Source organism: Lepisma saccharinum, chromosome 13 (genome assembly GCF_977018435.1).
Source record: "Lepisma saccharinum chromosome 13, izLepSacc3.1, whole genome shotgun sequence".
Lineage (NCBI taxonomy): Eukaryota > Metazoa > Arthropoda > Insecta > Zygentoma > Lepismatidae > Lepisma > Lepisma saccharinum.
This window is the reverse complement of record NC_139241.1, coordinates 57,561,908-57,584,322: the sequence shown is the minus strand read 5'-3', so window position 1 is coordinate 57,584,322 and position 22,415 is coordinate 57,561,908. Positions and strand designations below refer to the sequence as shown.

General features: G+C 38.6%; 1 protein-coding gene across 2 annotated transcripts in view; it reads left to right on the top strand.

The window, feature by feature from the left end:
* rdgC (retinal degeneration C) overlaps positions 1–22,415 on the top strand; it is a 560,018-nt gene that overhangs the window by 398,791 nt on the left and 138,812 nt on the right. For both annotated transcript variants that reach the window (XM_083134220.1, XM_083134221.1), the window contains exon 7: positions 18,084–18,250. In XM_083134220.1, coding sequence (XP_082990346.1) covers positions 18,084–18,250 — 167 coding nt within the window. The remainder of the gene's footprint in view (positions 1–18,083; positions 18,251–22,415) is intronic.

The following is a 22,415-nucleotide window of genomic DNA, read 5'->3' as shown; positions in this document are numbered from 1 at the left end:
TTCCGGCAAAACATCCCCACATCATTACACTTCCACCCCCATGTTTCACTGTGGGAACAAGACACTCTTCTTTCATTCTCTCGCCGACCTTTCGACGCACAAAGGTTCGCCTATTGCTGCCAAATAATTCATATTTGGATTCGTCGGTCCAGAGTATCCTTTTCCAGTTATCCACAGTCCAACCTTGGTGCATTTCAGCCCAGGCCAATCTTTTCGTCTTGTTCACAGGTCGTAACAATGGCTTTCTAGCAGCTACTCTGCCATGCAGCCCTTCTTCACGCAACCTATTCTTCACCGTTGACACAGGCGTCACTCTGCTGTTATTCAAGGAAGCAGCGATGACTGGTGCTGTTAGATGCCTGTTCCGTTTGCCAGTCACTGTAATATATCTATCGTCAACTGCAGACATTACACGAGCTCTTCCACTACGTGCACGGTCAGCATGACTGTTGGTTTTTTGTTATCTGTCCAATGCACAATGAACACCAGTCTTGGAAATATTCAGTGTTCTTGCTATTTCGCGTTCCGAATAACTTTCATTTTTCAGTGCACATATCACAGCCCGCTTTTCAACAGAAATCGCCTGTTCCCCACGATGACGGGCCATTTCACACAGCTCCACTTACCTTGCACACCTCACACACAATAATGGGCTCGCAATGTCGCCTGCATGAACAGCAACTGACCCTGAGTCACTGATAAGGATGCGCATGAGGCTGGCTACCGTACTGACTGGTTTCACGCACACAGCTCCAATGTTGCCAGCTTCAGCAACGTTTTTGTCACTTTCCATTTTGCCAACCATATGCTACACATTTGGAAAAAAATTGGTTTCGCTTCTTGCGAGGTTCAAACTAGACTACTTTGCATTTTCCATGTGTATCATCGTCACGTCTTTCTTGGACAGGAACCGTTGGTTCCATACAACGCTCCATACTGATTTTTTGGCCGTTTTTCATGGTGGTCTTAAACTTTTTGTCGGTGGTGTATCTATGAAGTTTTTATCTAACTTTTTGGAATTTATAAACCCGAAGCCTTATTGACTAGGCACATAAGTGTTCTACCTGTCTCTCCCCTTGACAAGGTCACTTTACCCTTGACCACCCGTAATATTCCATTCCATCATTGTGATAGCTTTCGTGCTGGTCATTTACAAGAATAGGAATAATTTATATAGTCCAGTGAAAATGATGTGACGAATCCGATTTTGAAGAGTCTACCAGTAGTGGTGTTTGTGGTGGGATAAACCCGAGAAAGTATGAACTCTCCTCTAGCAGATTTGCTTACACTTAAAACTTGCTCAACATGGCCATATGAGTTTTTTGTTCAAGTGTGGAACCCCCGTTTAATCCAAGATTTTTGTAAAAATGCCCTCATGGATTCCATGAGAAAGTATGACCCCCTCAGATTGATGAGGCTACACTTATAAAAGGCACTTCTGAGAGATTGTTGTCCATAAATTTGTTAAAAATATGCCCCTCTTGTAGCCACACTTAAAACTAGGCCATACACACACACACACACACACACACACACACACACACACACACACACACACACACACACACACACACACACACACACACACACACATATTTATTTCTGGTTTAAGTTCAATTGGATACCAGCTTTAATTTGTTTATCTAATATTAAAACAATGTAATTCTTCTAGAATTGCTCCGTGACTCTCTCATTTCTTACATCATAAACATATGATTTTTCTCCTATGAGAATGACACTACAAATGGTGTCATCAGGTAATGCCTCATGGAATTCACAGATAATTTTAATGTTTGTCCTGTCATTCACTACAACCTGTTTTCTTTTTGAAGTGTTGATTACAAACATGGGTCTCTGTGTTTTGAATTCATCTGGTGAGTAATACATGTCAGTATTGCCAGTAGTGACCCTTTTGAAAGCCGAAAAAGCCTCATATAATTTGAGGAAATCATCCTTGGACATGTCTAAATTGTAATTTTCTCTAGGAAATACCTCATTTCTGCCATTTTTAAGATATATGTTCTTGATGTTGCAGCTATCAAATTTACTTGAATTTTTTTCCTGATTGTTGTGTCTCCCAGTCTGAAACAGAACCACCACAAAATCCGGCATGTCATATTGAATACTGGAGAATGAATTTGTGGCATCAAACTCATAATAAGTACCAGCGGCAGGCTTCTGTACGCATTGATATGTATAAAATTGCAGAGGAATGTGTGGATTTTTTAGGATATCAGCTTTGTATTTAAGAGCATAGCTGGCCTCATATTCAACAACCGGGATTCTTAGCTCCATAGTCTGAATAATGCATTTGCCCTCATCAGGTAAGGTATTGGGCAGAGCTTCTCCTGTAGGGTTTATTGCACTGTACCTCATCAAAGCATTATTATCATTGGCAGCTCTTCTAAATGTAATTCTTAACCCACCCTTCCACATAATTTCTTTGTAATCCGAGAAGAATCCTGGCAACAGGCGCATGGGGAACAGCACTGTGTGGCTCTTGGATAATATCTTATCACCAGCCTCAAATCCACCTATTTGATAGTATGAAGCCTCGGCTTTGGATAATTTTAATGTAGCCAAAGCCGTGGAGGTAATGCCGGGATAATCCACTCTGTTTATAACAACGCCATGCTTTCTGATCTCAATTTCAGAGAACAGATGCGGCACAAAATTGTCCACCAATCTTATATTCGAATTTGCCGGATAATCTGTTCCATCGAGCTTTACAACATCAAATTTGATGTATAGATCTGCTCTGTGAGGGTGTATAAAGCCGTCCCCTACATCAAGATCAACCTCGATCTGTGTGTTGGGTTGATTTAAATTTGCAAATGTCCTCCTGTTTGGGGGGAATGATTGTAGCTCATAACTCTCAATATTTTCCATTGTATGTATTTTTATTTAAATGTTAATCTCTATGATAGCAGTTGTTGTGGCTCCAGCAAAATCAACTAATTCTTCTTTTTCATTAGTGACCATCAACTCAATGTAATCTATTCTATTATGGCACACAGGAAAATATAATGTTGGGGATGGATTGTAGATGATTGGCTCCATGAATTCGGAATTAGGTTTGAATGTTGCAATGATGCCGGTTTGTTTGTGAGTGCCTATGCCATTTGATTTGGTGATCATACCCTCGGCCACATTACAGTGAATATTCAGAGTCTCTATGGCTAAGAATTTAGGTATATTCATAGCAGTGTGTTTGATGGCCGGTTCAAGTTTTGTGTTGTTCTCAAATCCCAACAGCTCTCCTATAGTATCCAGATCCACTGTTTCTGTAGCAGACACAATCTCTACTCTGTGAGTGACAGAATTTTGACTTAACACTATACCTCTGGGTAATTGAGCATTTAGAGTGGACAGATTATACTGCCCTGGAGTGATGACAATTTTTTGATCCCCTACTGCAATTGTGTTGTTGTGGTGAGTAATATTAGGTATCAAGTACATGCCGTAAAATGCTCTGAGAGCTATTGTTTTGGGATACACTATGTCATCATGCAATTTGAGTTTCAATATTGAATTTTGGCTGGTGAGATGGAATACCCCCATGATGTTTCAGATACCACAAGGCTTTTTGAAAATCTTCAATTGATGGTTTATTTATTTGAGACATATATCTGAGAACAGATAAACACAAATGTCCGCAATTAACATCTTTGAAGTTTTGAACACGGGCATTATTGTAATAAAGATTAGCTGATTTTAGATATTTTATTAAATTTTCAGGTGGAACACCTCCAAATGAATCAAAAACAAATGCCTCATTGTTTAAATATTTAAGATAACAGATCCAGTGAGTGCCCTGATTTTTGTACTTATCCAAATTAACAATGCCACACTCTTTGTTGAGTGGTTGTTCTGGTAAAGAATCAGACATGTACACACCTCTAAAATGTTTGATGCCCAGTGGCTTGATTAAAGCTTCAATATCTTGGTTTGTAAGCGGCTCTTGTTTTTTTTAAACTTATTTATGGCTCTCTTAACACCTTTGCCTTTTTTCTCCATGGCCAGGTTATGTCGCTTCTGCTCATCTAATTCTGCCTTATTCTTCTTGGCATCTATTACTGTTTTTGCTATGGCAGCTGATCCCCCAGCCAAGCTCCCAACAGCCCCGAGAGCAGCTAAGATGGCAGGGATAGTAAATATGAATCCCCCCACATGTGATTTTTTCCTGGATTGCTGTAATTTTTTTAATTGGGGGGTACTAAGCAACAATTTCATACCATGTCCCTTTGCAAGACAAGAGCTTTTTTTCTTGCGCTGCTTTTTGGTCAAAAGACTGTCAATAGTTTTAAGAGATTTGAGACCTGCATAAGGTATTTGATACATAACACCCTTGGCCTTCATTGTAGGTTTATTATATACATCTTCACAGCCCCCACCCCAGTTTTTGTTTGGTGCTCATAGCTATGGTGGTTCCCAATGCCGCTATTTTTTCACTCAAAGAAGCATCTTTGCTTACAAATCTACCAAATGCAGCCTCTTCTAATTTCTTGTCTGCAACATGTCTCTTGTCAAGATCGGAATGTGTGTTGTATGCTATGTCATGGTCTCTACAAGCAGCATCTAGGGGATTAACACCAGGATCACCTCTGTTTAATCTATGATCCAATTTTGTGCCTGGACCACAATACTGATAGCCTGGAATGTGTAGTTCAAATGGCAGCTTGTTTATAATGTCATTAACCAACCCCCGACCCTCAGAAATATTCCAAAATTTAGGTGGTAGAGTATTAATAATTTTTATGAGATATCCAATCCCCTTAGGGTCATTCACTATAAAATTAGACAATTTTGTGCTTATCATGTCCATAATTCCAACTTTTTCATTGTAAAAATTGTGGTTGCCAGCATTTTCCTCCCCAGCTATCACCAATAACCTATCTACAAGTTTCCTGACATCATCAACCCACACAAATTCTTTAGGCAGGGTGTTGTATTGTTTGATTCCACTGCCAGTCTTGATCTGTGACCATATGGGCTTGATTAAATTATTGTATTTTGCCCCACTGCTAGACTTGACTCTTTTTTGTGTGGGATCATTGTTCTGGTATAGAGCATCTGATTTTATTAATATTTCTTTGTAATGTTCATAATCTTGATCTGTATAGCTGCCAGGCCTCTTCCTAGTCATCAGTTCCCACAACCCAGGTGTGCCGGGGTACTTAACAAAAGCACCTTTTTCTCCGAGACGAGATTCTGAATAAACAATGATATCATCCCCCATAAAAGTTACTCTGAAATTACCGATTCTATGAATAATGCTGCCATCAAGCTCTGTGTCGGCATATAAGCCAAAAACCTCATCTTTGTTGTCTTTAGGTGTGGTTAAATATTTTTGAGCAAGAAGACCCAATTCAATAGGATCCTGTGTAGCTTCAATTCTTCTAGGAGCAACAGGACTAGGTGTATGAATACTGGAAAGTGGGGTGAATGGATAATCTAATATGTTCCTAGCAGCTACGGGTACAAGCTCTGTGATCAAATTTTGATTCTGCTCTGTAACAGTTTTGATATTCTTACCTAAATTATTAATAGCATCAATTACAGGCTGTTCTGTTTGTTTGTGTTTTTCATAAATTCCACGGTTCTCTGATTTCCATCCCTTAAATCTTTTTACAAGATAATCTCTTAACTTAAGATCATCAATGACTGGTCGTTTCATGGTTGTTTATTTATGTCTCAACGTCTAGAAAATCGTTGATTTTATTTCTGTATTTGCCAGTATTAGGTGTTCTTGTCATATCAATTGTGACAAACCCATAACTGTCCTGGTTCCAGCACTTGCTGCAAAATTTGGAAAAATCATTGTAGCTCAAGTCCCCACCTACATATTCATCATGTATGTGTTTGAGGTTGGTATGGTCTTGATGAAACACACATATAAAATTGCTGTTGTCCCGGATCAGCTGCTTCGGAATTTTTGAAAAAGTCTGTGCCAGGTAGAAGCAATCAATGTTTTTGTGCCGACCCTGTGTAAAGAAATTTCTAACCTTGTTTTGATTATCCAGTATAATGTCATCAAACACAACAACAGAATTATCGAGACATTCATGAAGTGGCTTAACATCCGGTTCAAAAGTGGCAATATCCAATCCATCATATAGCTTCATCAGCTGCTGATATTTTAATTGTTCCAAGCTCTTAGAGAAGACATACAAGTGCCTGTTTTTCCAGTCTAACCAGTTGGGTGCCAATAAAAAATTATCAACCATTAGTGTAGTTTTACCACAAGCAGATGGCCCAACAATAAGACACCTAATATTTTCAGGCAGCAACTTGCCATTTCTCTTATTCTGTTGTTCAGGTTCTGGCAGCCTTTTTATAACATCCCAGGTGCTCATATTATCACTTTGTCTGCATCGATCCAGCTGTTTTCCGGATGACCCAGCCATTTGACAAATAACTTGTTGCCTTTTCTGCGGATGATTTTTTCTATGAGATATGTGTCAGGCTGTTTAGTTTTGCTGAGCTCTTGTTCATAGAATCGGCCTTTGAGAATTTCTCCTCGGTGATCTTTTATTATATATGTGTTAAGGGTCCCAGGTTTAACTTGAACCACTGTAAATAATTCAGTACTCCAGTTTCTCGTAAAGCCTCTTTTGAATAAGTGCTTATATTTGCTGATTCTTACTTGATCACCCACCCTGTATTTGGCCCTTCTTGTTGTTGGCTGGTATCTAGGATAATAAACAGTCCTGATCAATTTTTGCTCATCAGATGAAGTTACTTCAGAGGGTTTCATGTTGATTGTGGAATGGACCGAGTTGTTATATTTATGTAGAAGTTCTGGAAGAATATTAAGCCATTTATAATTACCTTGAAGTGTAAATTGTTTATACATAAGATTTTTTAAGGTTTTGTTGAATCTCTCTACAATTGAGGCTTTGAGGTCACTGTAACTCGAGTAATGTTTTATTGCCTGGCTTTTAATAAATTGTTGAAACACTGAATTATAAAATTCTTTGCCATTATCTGTTTGCAAATAGCGCGGTGATCTTCCTGAATGATTGATGATTGTCCTGAAGGCTTCTGTAACACATTTTCCAGTCTTGGATTTGAGTGGCACAGCCCAGGCAAATTTTGAAAATGTGTCTATTACAGTGAGTAGATACTTGTAGCCCTTGTTGATTTTGTCTAAATTTTTCAACTGTCCAGTTGCCATTTCAATCAAGTCGCTCTGCCATAAATCATCTATGCCCTTTGTGACAACTGGGAGTCTCTTAAAATTATGTCTGGCCTGTCTGTGTAATTCATCGACAATAATTTGTCTAGACATAATATGTAAACAAAAATATTGCAACTATAGGGTGTTCAGCAGCTGAGACTGCAGGATTTTCTAAATATAATTTGTCCCCTATTTGTATTTTAAATTCCAAAGTGCCATCATCTTCAGTATAGGCTGTTTCTAATGTATTGGGATCTGTAAAATCCTCTAACTCTACACTGGTGATTTTTGGTTTGTTGTCAGCATTTGTTATTGATAAGGTGGGGTAGTGGTGTGACTGTGGCTGATGCCAATATTTGATCTTGATTGGTCTAAGTGTGCCTCCAACAAAAAACTGGTAATAAAATTGTGCAGGGGACAGCATATATATTTTGCCACCTGGTGTAAATGGTGAATCATATTCTTTGTTGGGGATGCTGTACAATTCGAGAATTACTGTATGTTTTGGATTCTCGATTATGCCTGTTATTTCTTTTTCTGCTGTAAGCAATCTGCTTGTTACAGATTCAAGGTGCTCATTGATGGTCCTAACAACATCATCATGGCCTGGCTTAATTTTTACGTCCACAGCAAGTCTCTTGTATTGTTGCACAATCTCTTGAAGCTGGGTGGCAAAAACAGACAGGGCATTTGCTTGATTGGATTCCATGGTTCCTAGCTGTTGCTTGATATTAGCTACAATTTGTTGCAAATTTTCAACAACTGCCAATTTTGAATTTTGAGCAGTAAGATCATGGACCTGTCTTCTGATATCCTCAAACAGGGCATGCAGTTCATTAATATGTTGATTGGTTGGTAGAGTAGCCACTGTCTGAGTGAGATGTTTGATCTCTGTCTGGATATTCTTGATATCTTCTGATTTCAATATCCTATTCACTGCCCTCTTAATATTTTTAAGTTCCTGTGATGTGGGAAGATTTGATACTGTATTTTGCAAAAATTCAAGTGCTAATTTTACATTGTTTAATTCAGAAGCATCAGCCACATTTTGCATAGCATTTTGGAGCAGGGCTATATCTGCCTGAGTGGGTGTGGATTGTTGTAAAATTTCAAGCTTTGTTTGGATATCATCGATCAAGTGATGAAAATGAGATAGCTCAGATTCAGTGTTGAGGTTTTCAAGCTTTGTGATCTGTTGCTGGACACTAACAAGTGTATCTACAATCCCGGGCAGGCGAGATTCTAGTACATTTGCCAAATCATTTTGCACTGCTGCTATTGTACCTTCAAGATGGGTTATGGAACTTTGAATTTTTCCAAAATCTTCATATGTTTCAAGTTGCAGCTTAATGTTGGCTACACTCCGAGTTATTGCATTCAAAGCATCAGAAGATGGCAAGTTGTTCATAAAATTTTCAAGTGTCTCAATTTTTTCTTTAACCTCGGCTATGGCATTGTTCAGGGGATCCAGATTAGGTATTTGGAGTGACTGAATCTGTTCCTTTAGAGTGGAAATCACTAGATCAAAATCTTCTTGTGATTTTATGCTTTTGACAATTGTTTGTAGCTGTGTCTGGACATTATTAATCTGCTCCTCCAATTGCTGTTTCAATTGCTCAGAGTTGGTGGCCTGGGTCTTAAATTTTGCTTGAAGAGCTGCTACAGCTTCTTCTAAACTTTGAAAATTATCCAATGTGGCCAAATCAGTATATTTCTGAAGCAGCACTTTGAGTTCTGAGTCAATTTTAAGAAGAGGGTCCATGCATTGCGATTGCAAATTTGTAATTTCTAATTGAAGACTGGCATTGAGTGTGGTTTGTAAAGCTTGTAAATCACTTCTTAATTTCTTGACTCTGACATCAAGCATCAGAATCTCATCACTGTGATCTTCATGTCTTGTATGGCCAAATATATCATTAGGCATTTTCTTTTATTGGTTATTTATTATAGAGTATCTGATTCTTAATTCTATAAAAAAGGGTATAAGCTTGTCATAGGATCCAGGGACCTCAATATATAAGCAGTCACCGGCAGAGACGGTATATACAGTGCCAGAAACCATGTTTGAGTGCTTAATTCTATAAATATTTCTCCCTACTGAAATCTTGACATCACCCTCGGGAGTTGTAATAAATTGTAATTGACCACCTACAGGTAATTGGTAATGATTTAAATTATTGTTAAATATGTACAATGTTTTGCCTGTTTCATCATCAACATCTGTAAGTATGCTGTTCAGATGAATAATTAACAAGCCACTCAGTTTAGACAGCATATCAGAAGAGGGTTGTGGTGTCGGCAGCTCCATAATAGCCTGTTTTTTGAACCCAAATAAGTTCATAGGCATGTTTATTTATTTCAAATCATGCTCTGTAATTGGGCATTGATCCCCATTTTTCAAATCACAATGCCCCCAAGGTAGAGTATGTATGCAACATGATAAAATGCATCTCTTATCATCATGTGGGTCCAGGGCCACTTTTCTTACAATATTTGAAGTCAACAAGTGATCCTCACTATGAATTCTATTTTCTGATGTTCTGATTGAACTCTGTGATTTGATGCAATTTTTATAATCTTCAAATTCGAGATCTTTTTCAACAGTCACTCTGCCAATGCCCTTGGCCTTTTTGACAACAGCACTACATGTTTTAAAACTGTACACCTTGGCACTTAACCCAGCAAATTCCACAATAACATCACCAAGTGTCTCATCTTTTAACTTGCCAGGCACCTTTTTGTTGTGGTGTTGAATTTTTGTATGTTCACTGGTATCAAAGTATTGAAACAATTCAGGCTGTGACATATCTTGATAAACATCTTCTGTTTGAATATCAAGAATAAAACTATCCGTGTCCATGTACAATAATTTTACACGATCACCATAAAAAGGTTTCAGCACATCATAATACAATATTAACATATGTAATTTGGACAATTCCAATATCACAGCCCCTACATAAATAGGTTTATCAAACTTGATCTTTGTTTTCATCATGTTGAAAAGTGCCATGTGCTCATCATAAATTCTTCTGTAATTGAAGTTGGGCTTTGCAACCAATTTTTTGCTCAGGCTGGGGTCAGTAATTATTTTAACATCGGTATGTTTTCTGACATTTTCAATAGTTTTGCCATACACTGAATTAACCATCAATTTAAACAAGCCCTTATCAAATTGGCTCTTTGCAGATGTTCGAAGCTCTGTATTTGTATCAATGTATGGTTTCAACCATTCTGAGTGCCTGAACCTCAAGACTTTGCCAACTTTGGTCACTTGAACACCATGTTTCATCAGGAACTGGAGGTTTTTGTAATATGTGACATAGCCTTGTTTCGGCTCTAGAGTCATCATGAGTTTCTTCTGTTTAGAGCCAGGTGAGCACTGAACCTCGGGAATTGGGGGCAGATCAGAAAATTTATTGTGCAAATCATCAGGAATTGTCAGATCAACCTCTAAGAAGAGGCCATATTCACTGTCATCAAAATCCTGAAGATCCTCAATATTGAAATTTTCAACCCATTCAAGCCCTGCATATGGCAGTTTTTGCATCATAGCGTGACCATAGAGGTTGTTTGCATCTACATACAGTATATAATTTGATGGCCGTGCTGGATCATAATCAGGCAGCATAATATGCTTGTTATTTGCTCTGGCATATCTCTGGGAACATTGCACCATCCCTCCTCTTATACATTTCTCCATAAACAGATACATATCTTGATCGTGGATCAGATCCAATTGCTTTTTGGTGTTGAAAAATGTTGCGGCCCATGCTAGGCCCGGGGCACTGTAAAAATATACTGGATCCAGTCTATAATTTTGCATGGAAGATTTTCTGAATGCCTGCAATATATCAGCTAAGAGGGTCACATCAAGTTTTAAATATGCCATGTGATAATCACCAAATGTCTGGCATTTTAAATTGTTCCACATCAACTGAGCATGGCGATAATCATCATCACTGATTCCAGATCCTCTGATTCTGCTGTAAAACGCTTCTTGTGGTGGCAGGGAACACTCATCAAATTTAGAAAAATCTGTAACATAGTCATATGGATATACACCCTTCCGCCTAATTAATTTCAGGTCCTGATTTGGAAACAATGCACGTGTGATTTTTAATTTATCATCAGGTAATTGAGAGGCCAGTGTAGCCAGGCTAGCAGATAAAAATCTGTAAGAATCAAGAAATCTTATGCGAATAGGAACACCATCAACTTTAATTATCTTGCTAATAGATATATATTTTTCATCATTTTCAGCTAAAATATTTAAATTCTGCTTCTCAAACCCCTCGTACCTGATCAGATGATGGAAATCATAATTGGATGCTCCATGGCAAAATATGGGGATAAATCTTGGTCTCTTGATCTTAATATTACAGCTATTACACAGGGCCTGTTTATATCGACCATCTGTATGAGAATGGTGATGAACCTTGATATTTGTATCTGAAAATTCACAATCACATACCGGGCATTTTTCTGCACTGTTGAAATCTTCAATCTGTTTCTCTGTTAAAGGCAACATGGGTTTTGATTTTAATAAGATGTTATATGCTATGTCACGGCACACATTTTCTATTCTATGTGCAAATATTTTGATGGCATTTGGTCCCATGTATGAAAATTCTTTACTAACAACACCATCCTGTACAACCACATAACAAAAACTGGAAGGTTCATCTAGCTGGTATGGTGTAATTGAAGATTCTTCGGGATCTGGATTGCAGAATGCAAGAGATTTGAGATTTGATTCAGAATCCCAGACAATATATGCTGGGTGTTCCAACAAGGCTTCATACTTTTTGAATTTGCAATTTTCACTTGGATTGGGCATCACCATATGAACAGGTTTATGGTTGCCACAGTATTTCAGATGCTCAATTAACTTGTTTTTAGCAATTTCTGCATTCTCTTCACAAACACCATTCACCATTTTTCTACCATCAAATTCAGTTAAACATCTTCTGCACAACTTGAATATTTTTTTATATTTGTATAGTTGTGTTCTCACTAAAGCTTCAAGATTATGTATCAGAGTGTAATGATATGTACCATCCTTTTCAATTAAGAGCAGATCAATCGGAATTGCAGATTCATCATCAAGTGTACTGATTCTGAGAGGATCTATCAAGCAATTGCCAGTGGAACAAGTAAATACATTAATAGATAATTGCTTGCCATTGATGTGCCTGGCCCTTTTTTCAAATTTATCAATATTCTGAACTGACATTGGATATTCCAAACCCTCCATTGCATCGTCAAAAAGATGTTCATGCTGTTTGTAATAACTTATTCTCTCAGGATGCCTTGAAACTAGAAACAAAGCAGCTAATATACACCACAAAAAGCATTTCTGGTCGGTATTTTCAATATTAACCACTGCTCTTCTGTTTTTAATATTGTCAGGTAATGGCAGATATGTAGATCCTTTTAATGGGCTGAATTCAGAAATATTAACATATAACTTGTGCGGAGAGCCGCATAGGGTCCATCCGGACTCTTTTGCTGCAAATTCAGAGTGTTTAATATTCAGTTGATTTATCAATCTGCTTATTATTCTGTCTAAATTTGCGTTTGAATATACAGGTACAGTTTCTGTTACGTGGGGCTGTGTAAATTTTGTGTCATTTGGCTTCTTATATTGTACAAACAATTTGAGGAACAGCTTATAAGAGCCATTTTGTGCATTTAGAATTGCCTGCACATTAGGATTTACACTGTTCAAGAAATTCTCAATGCCGCATCTTGGCTCTGATACAAACCGGTGATCCCTTAATTGGCCATTAAAACTGCTACGGATAGGTTCATGGCGTGGCTGCTTTGCTGCTCTGGCATTAAGAGGTGCTTCGTGCTTTCTTTTCAGACCAGATGTGGATGGTTGTGCAGAGCAAGTATCTTTATGTTTATATGTGAAATATTCCATGTTATATTTTCTATTGCATTTGGGGCAAATTTTTGTAGGAGTTCTGTATTTGTCCGAGTTACAAATTTTTTGGTGCTTGGCCCAATTGGGGCTGGATATATTTTTATTGCACTGATTACAATATTTTTGATTTGGCATTTTTGCTGTTGTTTATTATATACAATTTCCTGGGATTCAATTCAAAACTTTATACTGAATAAAAAATATCAGTTGGGTTCAGCACTGTGCTTTGTGTGTGTGTGTATGTATGTATGTGTGTATACACTTAATATTTTTGGCTTTGGTATTTATATACAATTTCCTGGGGTTCAAATCAAAGCTCTATGCTGGATCAGTTGAGTTCAGCACTGTGCTTTGTGTGTGTATATATGTGTGTATGTGTATTAATATTTTTGGCTTTGGTATTTATATACAATTTCCTGGGGTTCAAATCAAAGCTCTATGCTGGATCAGTTGAGTTCAGTGCAGACAAAAAAACTGCATAGCTCTATGTCAATTAGTTCTTGAGTTTTGTATTTAGGAACCACTTTGGCCCCCCTGCCAAAAATTGGCTTTTATTGTATCAGTGTATATTGTCTCTATGACCTTACTTGGGCTATTCCAGTGCAGACAAAAAAAACTGCATAGCTCTATGTCAATTAGTTCTTGAGTTTTGTATTTAGGAACCACTTTGGCCCCCCTGCCAAAAATTGGCTTTTATTGTATCAGTGTATATTGTCTCTATGACCTTACTTGGGATATTCCGCCAAATTATATGCTTCAAGTCTCCTATACTTTGGTGGAGCCTGTTCAGGTTCTATCCCCCACTTGTGGGTTCCACTGCCGATCCAGCAATGGTGAAGAATCTGCACTGTGCCCTGGCTTTTATAGATTTGCAGAGCCAATCAGAAAACACCACACATCGCATTATGTCGTACAATATTAATTGATTAAATAGTTACAACATGATGCAATAGAAGTGACTGGGGAGTAAATATGTATAGATGTGGGTAGGTGCGGGTACAGGTGGGTTAGGGGTGGGTAGGTGTGTATATGGGTGTGTAGGGGTGAGTTGGGGGTGTGTGGGGGTGGGTTGGGGGTGTGTGGGGGTGGGTTGGGGGTGCATTCAGAAACATGAGACCTTTTCTTATATTTTTGTCTCCTGAGCGTACATCCCATTTTTCTGCTGAGCGTACATGCAATCGAGACCGCAGCGCCTCCACGCTTAGGGGAGCGGAATTGTCTGGAACTACTCCAATCAGTCAATAGAACTGCACGAGCTTTGTCAATAAGAGTACATGCAGGCAATAGAACTTGTTCTGCTCGAAATATCGATCCGATCCCACCTGTTGCCTGCCGCGCCGAGAAATTGCCCCGAATATTGATCCCACAACTCCGTGGCGCGGGAATCTGAGAAACTGGCCTAGCACAAATACCTGTACAGACATGCATGTCCCAGAAGGCACTGACCTAATGCCATGTGTATTGATATATGCCTGACTCTAAATATGAATAGATTAGAACAAACAAACTGGATGCAAAATATCCCAGTTTCAATTCAATCCATTTATCTGAATCGAAGAAACCAGCAATTCACATATCCCCATATCATTGTATGCTTGCCCTATTAGGAAGTAAATATGTGTGTGTGTGTGTGTGTGTGTGTGTGTGTGTGTGTGTGTGTGTGTGTGTGTGTGTGTGTGTGTGTGTGTGTGTATGGCCTAGTTTTAAGTGTGGCTACAAGAGGGGCATATTTTTAACAAATTTATGGACAACAATCTCTCAGAAGTGCCTTTTATAAGTGTAGCCTCATCAATCTGAGGGGGTCATACTTTCTCATGGAATCCATGAGGGCTTTTTTACAAAAATCTTGGATTAAACGGGGGTTCCACACTTGAACAAAAAACTCATATGGCCATGTTGAGCAAGTTTTAAGTGTAAGCAAATCTGCTAGAGGAGAGTTCATACTTTCTCGGGTTTATCCCACCACAAACACCACTACTTCTACCATAGTATGACCTGTAGGTTCGCCGCCATCTTGAAAAAATGGCGCGAAAAATTCACCTTGAAAATTGTACATTGTACACAAAAAGTGAAGGTAACCGAAATGAAAAAGCAGACAATTTGAGCTAATAAGATCTATGCTGGTAGAACATCGATCGCACACAATATTCACATGAAACAATCTAGAGAGACCAACATAAAACCTCTACGTCGTTCATTGTTACAGGGATTAAATATAGGAACAAACTGCTTGCACCATTGACTAAGGGAGAATTCACACCGAATCGACAGGCGACACGTGTCGCATGCGAACGAGCCAATAAACAGCAACGTTTCACACCGTAGCCGCATAACAGGCCGCACAAGCCTGCTTTCAATTGGTAAAATCATCCAAGCGACACGCGTCGCCTGTCGCTTCGGTGTGTAATCTCCCTAACACTATTTGTCCACCACCAACATTCACTTACATTAATCTTAATAATTGCTCCTGCACTATACATAATGTATCGCGTACCCTTATCATTCCCCCACAATGCAGTACTAATAATGACGTATTACACACATTCAATTTACAGTTCACTAGTACTGAATCAAGATATTATTCTATCCTTGTATAATCTCTGTTTTGTATTAGAGTGATGAATGTGGTTTCTTCTTTGTTTCTGGTTCATTCATTGTATATGTGACAAGGGTTGATTGTGAAGCCGAATAACGTCTGTTTAAATAAAGATCCATTCTATTCTATACAATTAGTAAACAATTTTCCGAGCCTTTAAGCTGTGAACTCAAAGCTGGTTGATAACTGAAGTCAGAGAAAAAACAGTTAAGTTGGCAACACTTAACACATTGATGTGAGATCCAGTGGATCATACTTTTGCAAAATGAAAGTCTCCAGGGTAGAGATCAGAATGCAAAAGAAAGAGGCCAGATAATGCACAGGCCTCTTTTTCCTCTTCCGTTTCCCCGAGAGGTCGTCGGAAAAGCTCAAAGGGAAAAGAGGAATACATTATGCATCGCCAGGGATCCGAAGAAGATGCTGGAATTGAGACGCAAAGATATCTTAATCAAAGGTCGACCACGCGCAACTTTGAACTCGAGGTTTTATTGGTTCCTGGAAATCGCAAATTACTCCGCTTTGGATAGGACGGACGCTTGACATTATAAGCCCTTTCTGGACGACGAATCCCAGATCTCTGTCAGCTTCGAGACAGGGAATTTGCGTCTTGGTAGGAGGGGAGCGAGCTAACCTTTAGTAGCGTACAGGGACTGGACCTACAGTTTAAAGTGGGATCCAAACCACGATTTGCCTTGACCGGGTATAGAACCTGGGACCCCTTAAGGCCACGAGGAACAGTTTCAGTGTCCAGCAAAACACGAGGTTCCGGAAAGACCCCAAACCTTCCCTCCCGCAAAGACCTTACCCCGCGGCGAACTGGAGAAAGAGAGGTCTGTGCGCCGGATTGTTGTAGGAGGGAGAGAAAGATTAGCATTAAGCTTATGGGAGTATTATTTTACTTGTTCTCTTGGGAATATTAAGCTTCCGATGGCGTAGAAAAACACATGCACTGAAAGAGGACACGTTGAAGTTTTGATTTGTCGTCAGAAAAGTCTAAAACTCCCATTTGATAAGGAATGCATGGGATACTGAAAATTCTTATTCATCATATTTTTCAATCATCGTGTCTAGCTTAATAATCAACTTGAAAACCCGCTTCTACTTTTAACATGGGGGCGAAATTCATACTGTCTTGTATAGTCACGTTCTTTATAGTAGCAGTGCACATTGCGACGATATTGACATGTCACTCTTCGCCTTCAAAAAATTATGAGAATACTTAACAATATTTTAAGTATTTGTTGTCGTTGTCTAAGAAACAGTATAGATTCGTTATTATTGAATTCAAGAAGTTCGAAGAATGTTTAACTCTGTTATTTTGTATTTATAATTTGCTTATTGAGTGTAACTTTTGGCTAATCGCGACAAGTGGTGATTAGATGATATTAATGAAGGGACACTCGGAAAGGAGTGCTAATGCTTACACCGGGAGTCGAACACGGAATCTTCGGTGGCGAGATCGAAAATGAACTATTTGACGCGCTTGACCACTTTACCTGCATGGATGTTAAAAGGTTTGTGTCAGCTTCAGAAGTATCGAGTTAGAAGTTGTCGAATTGCTGTTTAAAGTCCAGATAGGCTAATATGTGCATAAAGGATCTGGACCTACAGTTTCAAAGTGAGACCCGAATCACTATGTCATCCACCGGGAACCCTTGATTGCCAGTCGACGACGTGACCACTACACCATCATGGAGGCCTCGATTTGGACATAGCGCAGTTTAGAAGTAACAGTTACTATTTCAAGTAACAACTGTAACTTGTGATTTTTTTACTTTGTTAAAGTAATGTGTAAGAAAATTAAGTTTTTTTGTACTCTTCAACAACAATGTATAGAACTATTTCATGCAAAAAATACAAAACATGTTGGTCTTCATACATAGATTTGCTGATGCTTGCAAATGTTTTACGTTACAGTATTTCAAAATTTGAATTTTGTGAGGTTTATTACAAAAATTGCAGTAAAGACACTTCACTTGCAGAATAAAGAAACAGCAGCTAGCTCTCAAAAGAAATCTCCCAATACCTTATTCTAGTACAAAATTAACTTACAGTAACTTGTAGATACTGTACCTGGATCCTTCACCTTCATTTTGTGTAGATTAAGAGGCAGCAATGGGAAATCGAAAGCAATAAACGGTATATGAATTGGAAAATAACATAAATGTTAATGTGTGTTCATTTTCCCGCAAAAATTAAGTGCTTTTTCTTACAAATGATGTTTACACGAATACAACAACTGGTGACATCTCTCGACCACAAAAGCAAACAAGTTTTCTCTCACTTGTAAAAATCTAGTGAGATTTGCACAATTTGAACTTTAGTTGATCATTTTGTCTGTGTTTCTCTTAGATATTTATATTTTTTTTTTTCAGAATGGCCTACCATCGACAGAGAACCCTTACATATTCAATGGAGATTTCGTGGACAGGGGTAAAAGGTCTGTTGAGGTCCTGGTACTACTGTTGAGCTGCATGTTGGCCTTCCCTGGTTCGGTGTTTCTGAATCGGGGAAACCATGAAGATACTGTTGTAAATGCTAGGCAAGTACTTCTTTTACTCTTTACAGTATCAATTAGAATCCTTTTTTATTACATACAACATTTTGTTTCTTGCATTGATATGACATTATAATCATTGGCGGATTTAGCGGGAGGGACGCGTGCCCCTCCTAAAAGGAATGACTAATAATTATAAAAAGTATTGGTAGCGTTTTATTACAAGAACAGATATTACAGATAGTAATACAGATCCTCTTCTTGTACCCGTTTACCTACATCTCTTGTTGCCTTTTCCCTGTTCTTTTCTTCTCGTTTCACTTTTCATTTGTTCTCTTTTCCATGTTTTTTATTCTCTTTTCCTTCTTCTTTGTGCCGGTCCTCGTGGCGGAGTGGTTTTGTCGACCTTCATGGCGAAGTGGGCCCGCGACGAGGCGAGGTAGAGAGCAGACGTGTCTAGCGAGCGCTCCCGAACATTCGTCAAGTAGAGTATAATCAACGTGTTGAGTATCGAAGTAGACTTTGTAAAACACCAAGTGTTTGTTAAAGTAAGCACCGAACAATTTTGCACGGAAATAATAGCACGTAGTAAAGGAACCTTCGTATTTACAGACGACACGGGAGAATATGATATACCAGTACATAGAGCAGACAAACCTGTCACAATCGTTCGTATTCATCTAGTGCCCATGGAATTACCAGACAGTGCCATAACAACAGAAATGTCCAAATACGGAATTGTACAAACAGTACGAGATGAAGTTTATTCCACCTCTCTTCCTACCCAGTCAGAACGGGCAGGAAAATAGTACGTATCATCTTACAAAAACCGGTGCCATCTTACATTACGTTAAATGAAGAGCGTTACTGGACCACATACGAAGGGCAACCTAAACTCTGTTTTAGATGCAATGCGCAGGATCACCTACATCATCAGTGCCAGAATAGGTTGGCAAGGTCGACACGCACTGCTGGATACGCTGCAGCGGTGGTAAATACACTCCCCAGTTCTTCACACCCTCCTAGGGATTCAACTGCTCATGACCAGGATATCCGAACCATTTTACCAGTACCGGCATACCAACAGGCTACACCAGAGGACCACAAGGAACAACACGAGCAGATGGAAGTCACTGAAGACAACGAGACCAAGGTCAGTACTAAGATCTCCAACCCCCCCCCCCCCCCAGTTAAATCCGCAAGAAAATAATGCAAGTGATGGGAACAAGGAAAGTGTGCACGAAAGTGCAAGTGAAAGTGTAAGTGGGAACGAATCTATAGTTCCATCCACCCTATTCGACTTCCCGAATCAAGAACCCCAAACTCCAACAAGTTCGATGTTCACAGCAGCAGAATTTCCAGCACCTATCCCCAAAAAACCCCGCTCACGATCCGCCAGGGATGCGAGGAAAAATGCTACAGACCACATGACCTTACGTCCGAAGAAACAAAAAAAGGATGACGTGGTAAGTACAGCAGTAGAAGTACAGCTCAAGCCCAAGAGAGACAACCCTATTCAACCGAACCCTTTTTTAGGAAAAGAGGAAAAAAGCTTAGAACTAATAGGGGCAGGGACACATAAACCAAGTGATACAGAAATGCCTACAGTTCATATCTCAGGTAGTGAAGAAGAGATATGAGTGAGTATGCGCAGCGTCAAAAGTGGAACAATTGCAGAGCATAAAGTACAAAAAATTATTAATGCATTGCTTAAATAAGATCCTGCCAACCCTAATGTACACATTTACATTAGCAACGATTAACCTTAACAAATTACAAAGTCAGAATAAACTAGTGGCGTTAAATGATTTTCTGTCACAGTCGGATATTGATATCGCCTTCCTACAAGAAGTAGGCATTGACAATTTTTCACCCTTGGCAAGGTACAAGGTTCATAATAATTTTACTGCCACATATCAAGGCACAGCAATAGCGGTGCATCAAAGAATTGATTTATATAATGTCACCTTCCACCCATCAGGAAGATTAATAAGTGCGGAATTAGGTCCTTTGTTTTTATGCAATGTATATGCGCCTTCAGGAAGTCATAATAAGCAAGAACGAGAACACTTCTTTTCGACAATCTTAAGTCCAGAATTAACATCGCATACATTAAATGCGTTAGTGGCTGGCGATTTCAATTCCGTCCTAGACAGGCAAGATCAACAACCAGGTTATAATTTGTCCCGCGCACTCTATGAATTGACAAAAGGTTTACAGTTAAAAGATGCATGGAGTTGTAAAAATAGAGACCAACCAGGATTTACACATTTTACAACTCGAAGTTCCTCACACATTGACCAATTTTATATAGCGAAGGGTTATAATGAAAATGTACAAAGTGTAAGTGTGTTCCCTGTGTGCTTCAGTGATCATAGTGCCTTAATTTTAAAAATAAAATTGGAACAAAACAAATCAGATATGGGAAGAGGATATTGGATGCTAAATTGTTCCGTATTGGCGGATAAAAATTATGAACTGTTAATAAAAGACACTTGGCAAGAGTTAGTTAGGCGTAGACCACCCAGTAAGACTCTGACAGATTGGTGGGAATTCATTGTAAAACCAAAATTTCGTTATATTAGTAAAATGTATAGTATAGACAAAAGTAGAGATTTTAACAACATGTATAATTTCTATTATGCCGTGTTACACGACTTACAAAGTCAAGCTTTACAAGGTCATGTAAATAAGCCTTACATTAACGAGATGAAATCAAAATTACTTTCTTTACACCGAAAAAAGAGAAGTATCGTAAAAATCAAAAGCAAAAAGTTACCCTTGGATAATGATATATCATATTTTACAAGAGCATAGACACGTTAAAAGTCACCTAATAACAGAGATAACAGACGCTACGGGACAGGACACAACTAATCCTAGAGTAATTCAGAACACATTTTTACAGTATTATTTAAACTTAATGGGTCAAGCTTACAATCCCTTAGAAACAGAGTGGGACTTCACAAACCATGTGACAGAAAGACTAACAGAAGAAGAGCGAACGGCAATTAGTAAACCCTTTACGAATACCGAAGTAAGAAATGCAGTTTTCAAAGCGGCCAGAAATAAATCAACGGCAGAGGATGGCCTGCCCTCAGACTTTTACCAAACCTTTTGGAATCTCTTTGGGGATGTTTTCACGCAATGGGTTAATGAGGTATTACAGAGTGGGAAATTAGGGTCCTCAAGTCGAACAGGAATAATGGTTTTTATTCCAAAAAAACTGAAACCCAAAGTGGTTTCTGACTACCGCCCGATTACAATTCTAAGTAGTGACATTAAGATCATTAGCAGATGCTTAAACACCCGCCTATTTCCTTACATGCACAAACTAATAGGGGATACCCAATATGCATGTAATCCTCAAAGAACGATTCATCATTTATTACAAGCCATACGTGACGTAATCATTACAACACAAAACCAGCAAGTTAGCAACGCAATTTTATCAGTGGATTTCTCACAGGCTTATGATAGAGTTAGTCATAACTATATGTACAGTGTTTTAAAGGCTTTTGGTTTTGGAGACACCTTTATAAAATGGATACAAATTTTGTACGGAGACATTCAGTTAAAATTAAAAATTAATGGGTGTTTCACGAAAACTTTCCAAATGAAAAGAGGGGTTTTACAAGGAAGTCCACTTAGTAGTGCATTATATGTATTAACACTGGTTCCCTTACTTAAAAGAATACAAGAAATAAATGAAGGCATTTCTGTCATGTCAAAAACGATACAAGTTAGTAATTTTATGGACGACATTACATTATTTTTAAATAGCGAAAGGGATTTGGAGAATGCCCAACAATACTTGAAATATTTCGAAAATGTCTCGGGCGCAAAGCTAAATGTAAACAAAACGTTTTTGTTACCTTTGGGAGTCAAAAATTTGTTTAGTAATAACACTAGTGTACGTGTAGTACAGAAAGTAAAAATTCTAGGTATACAATTTTATGCAAATATTAGTGACACCATTGAGCATAATAGTCGGTTAGTAACCGAAAAAGTGATATATATATACTTTACGTGCAAATCAACTCAGGTTTCTTTGTTTGAAATCGAGAGTGAGATACGTAAATATTTACGCTCTATCGAAGCTTTTTTACCTATCCAAGACATTGACCTTGTCCGCGAAGCAAACAGCCAGGGTAAAGCAACAGGTTGGTAAATTTCTCTGGCATGACTCAGTGTTCCGTGTGGCTATGAG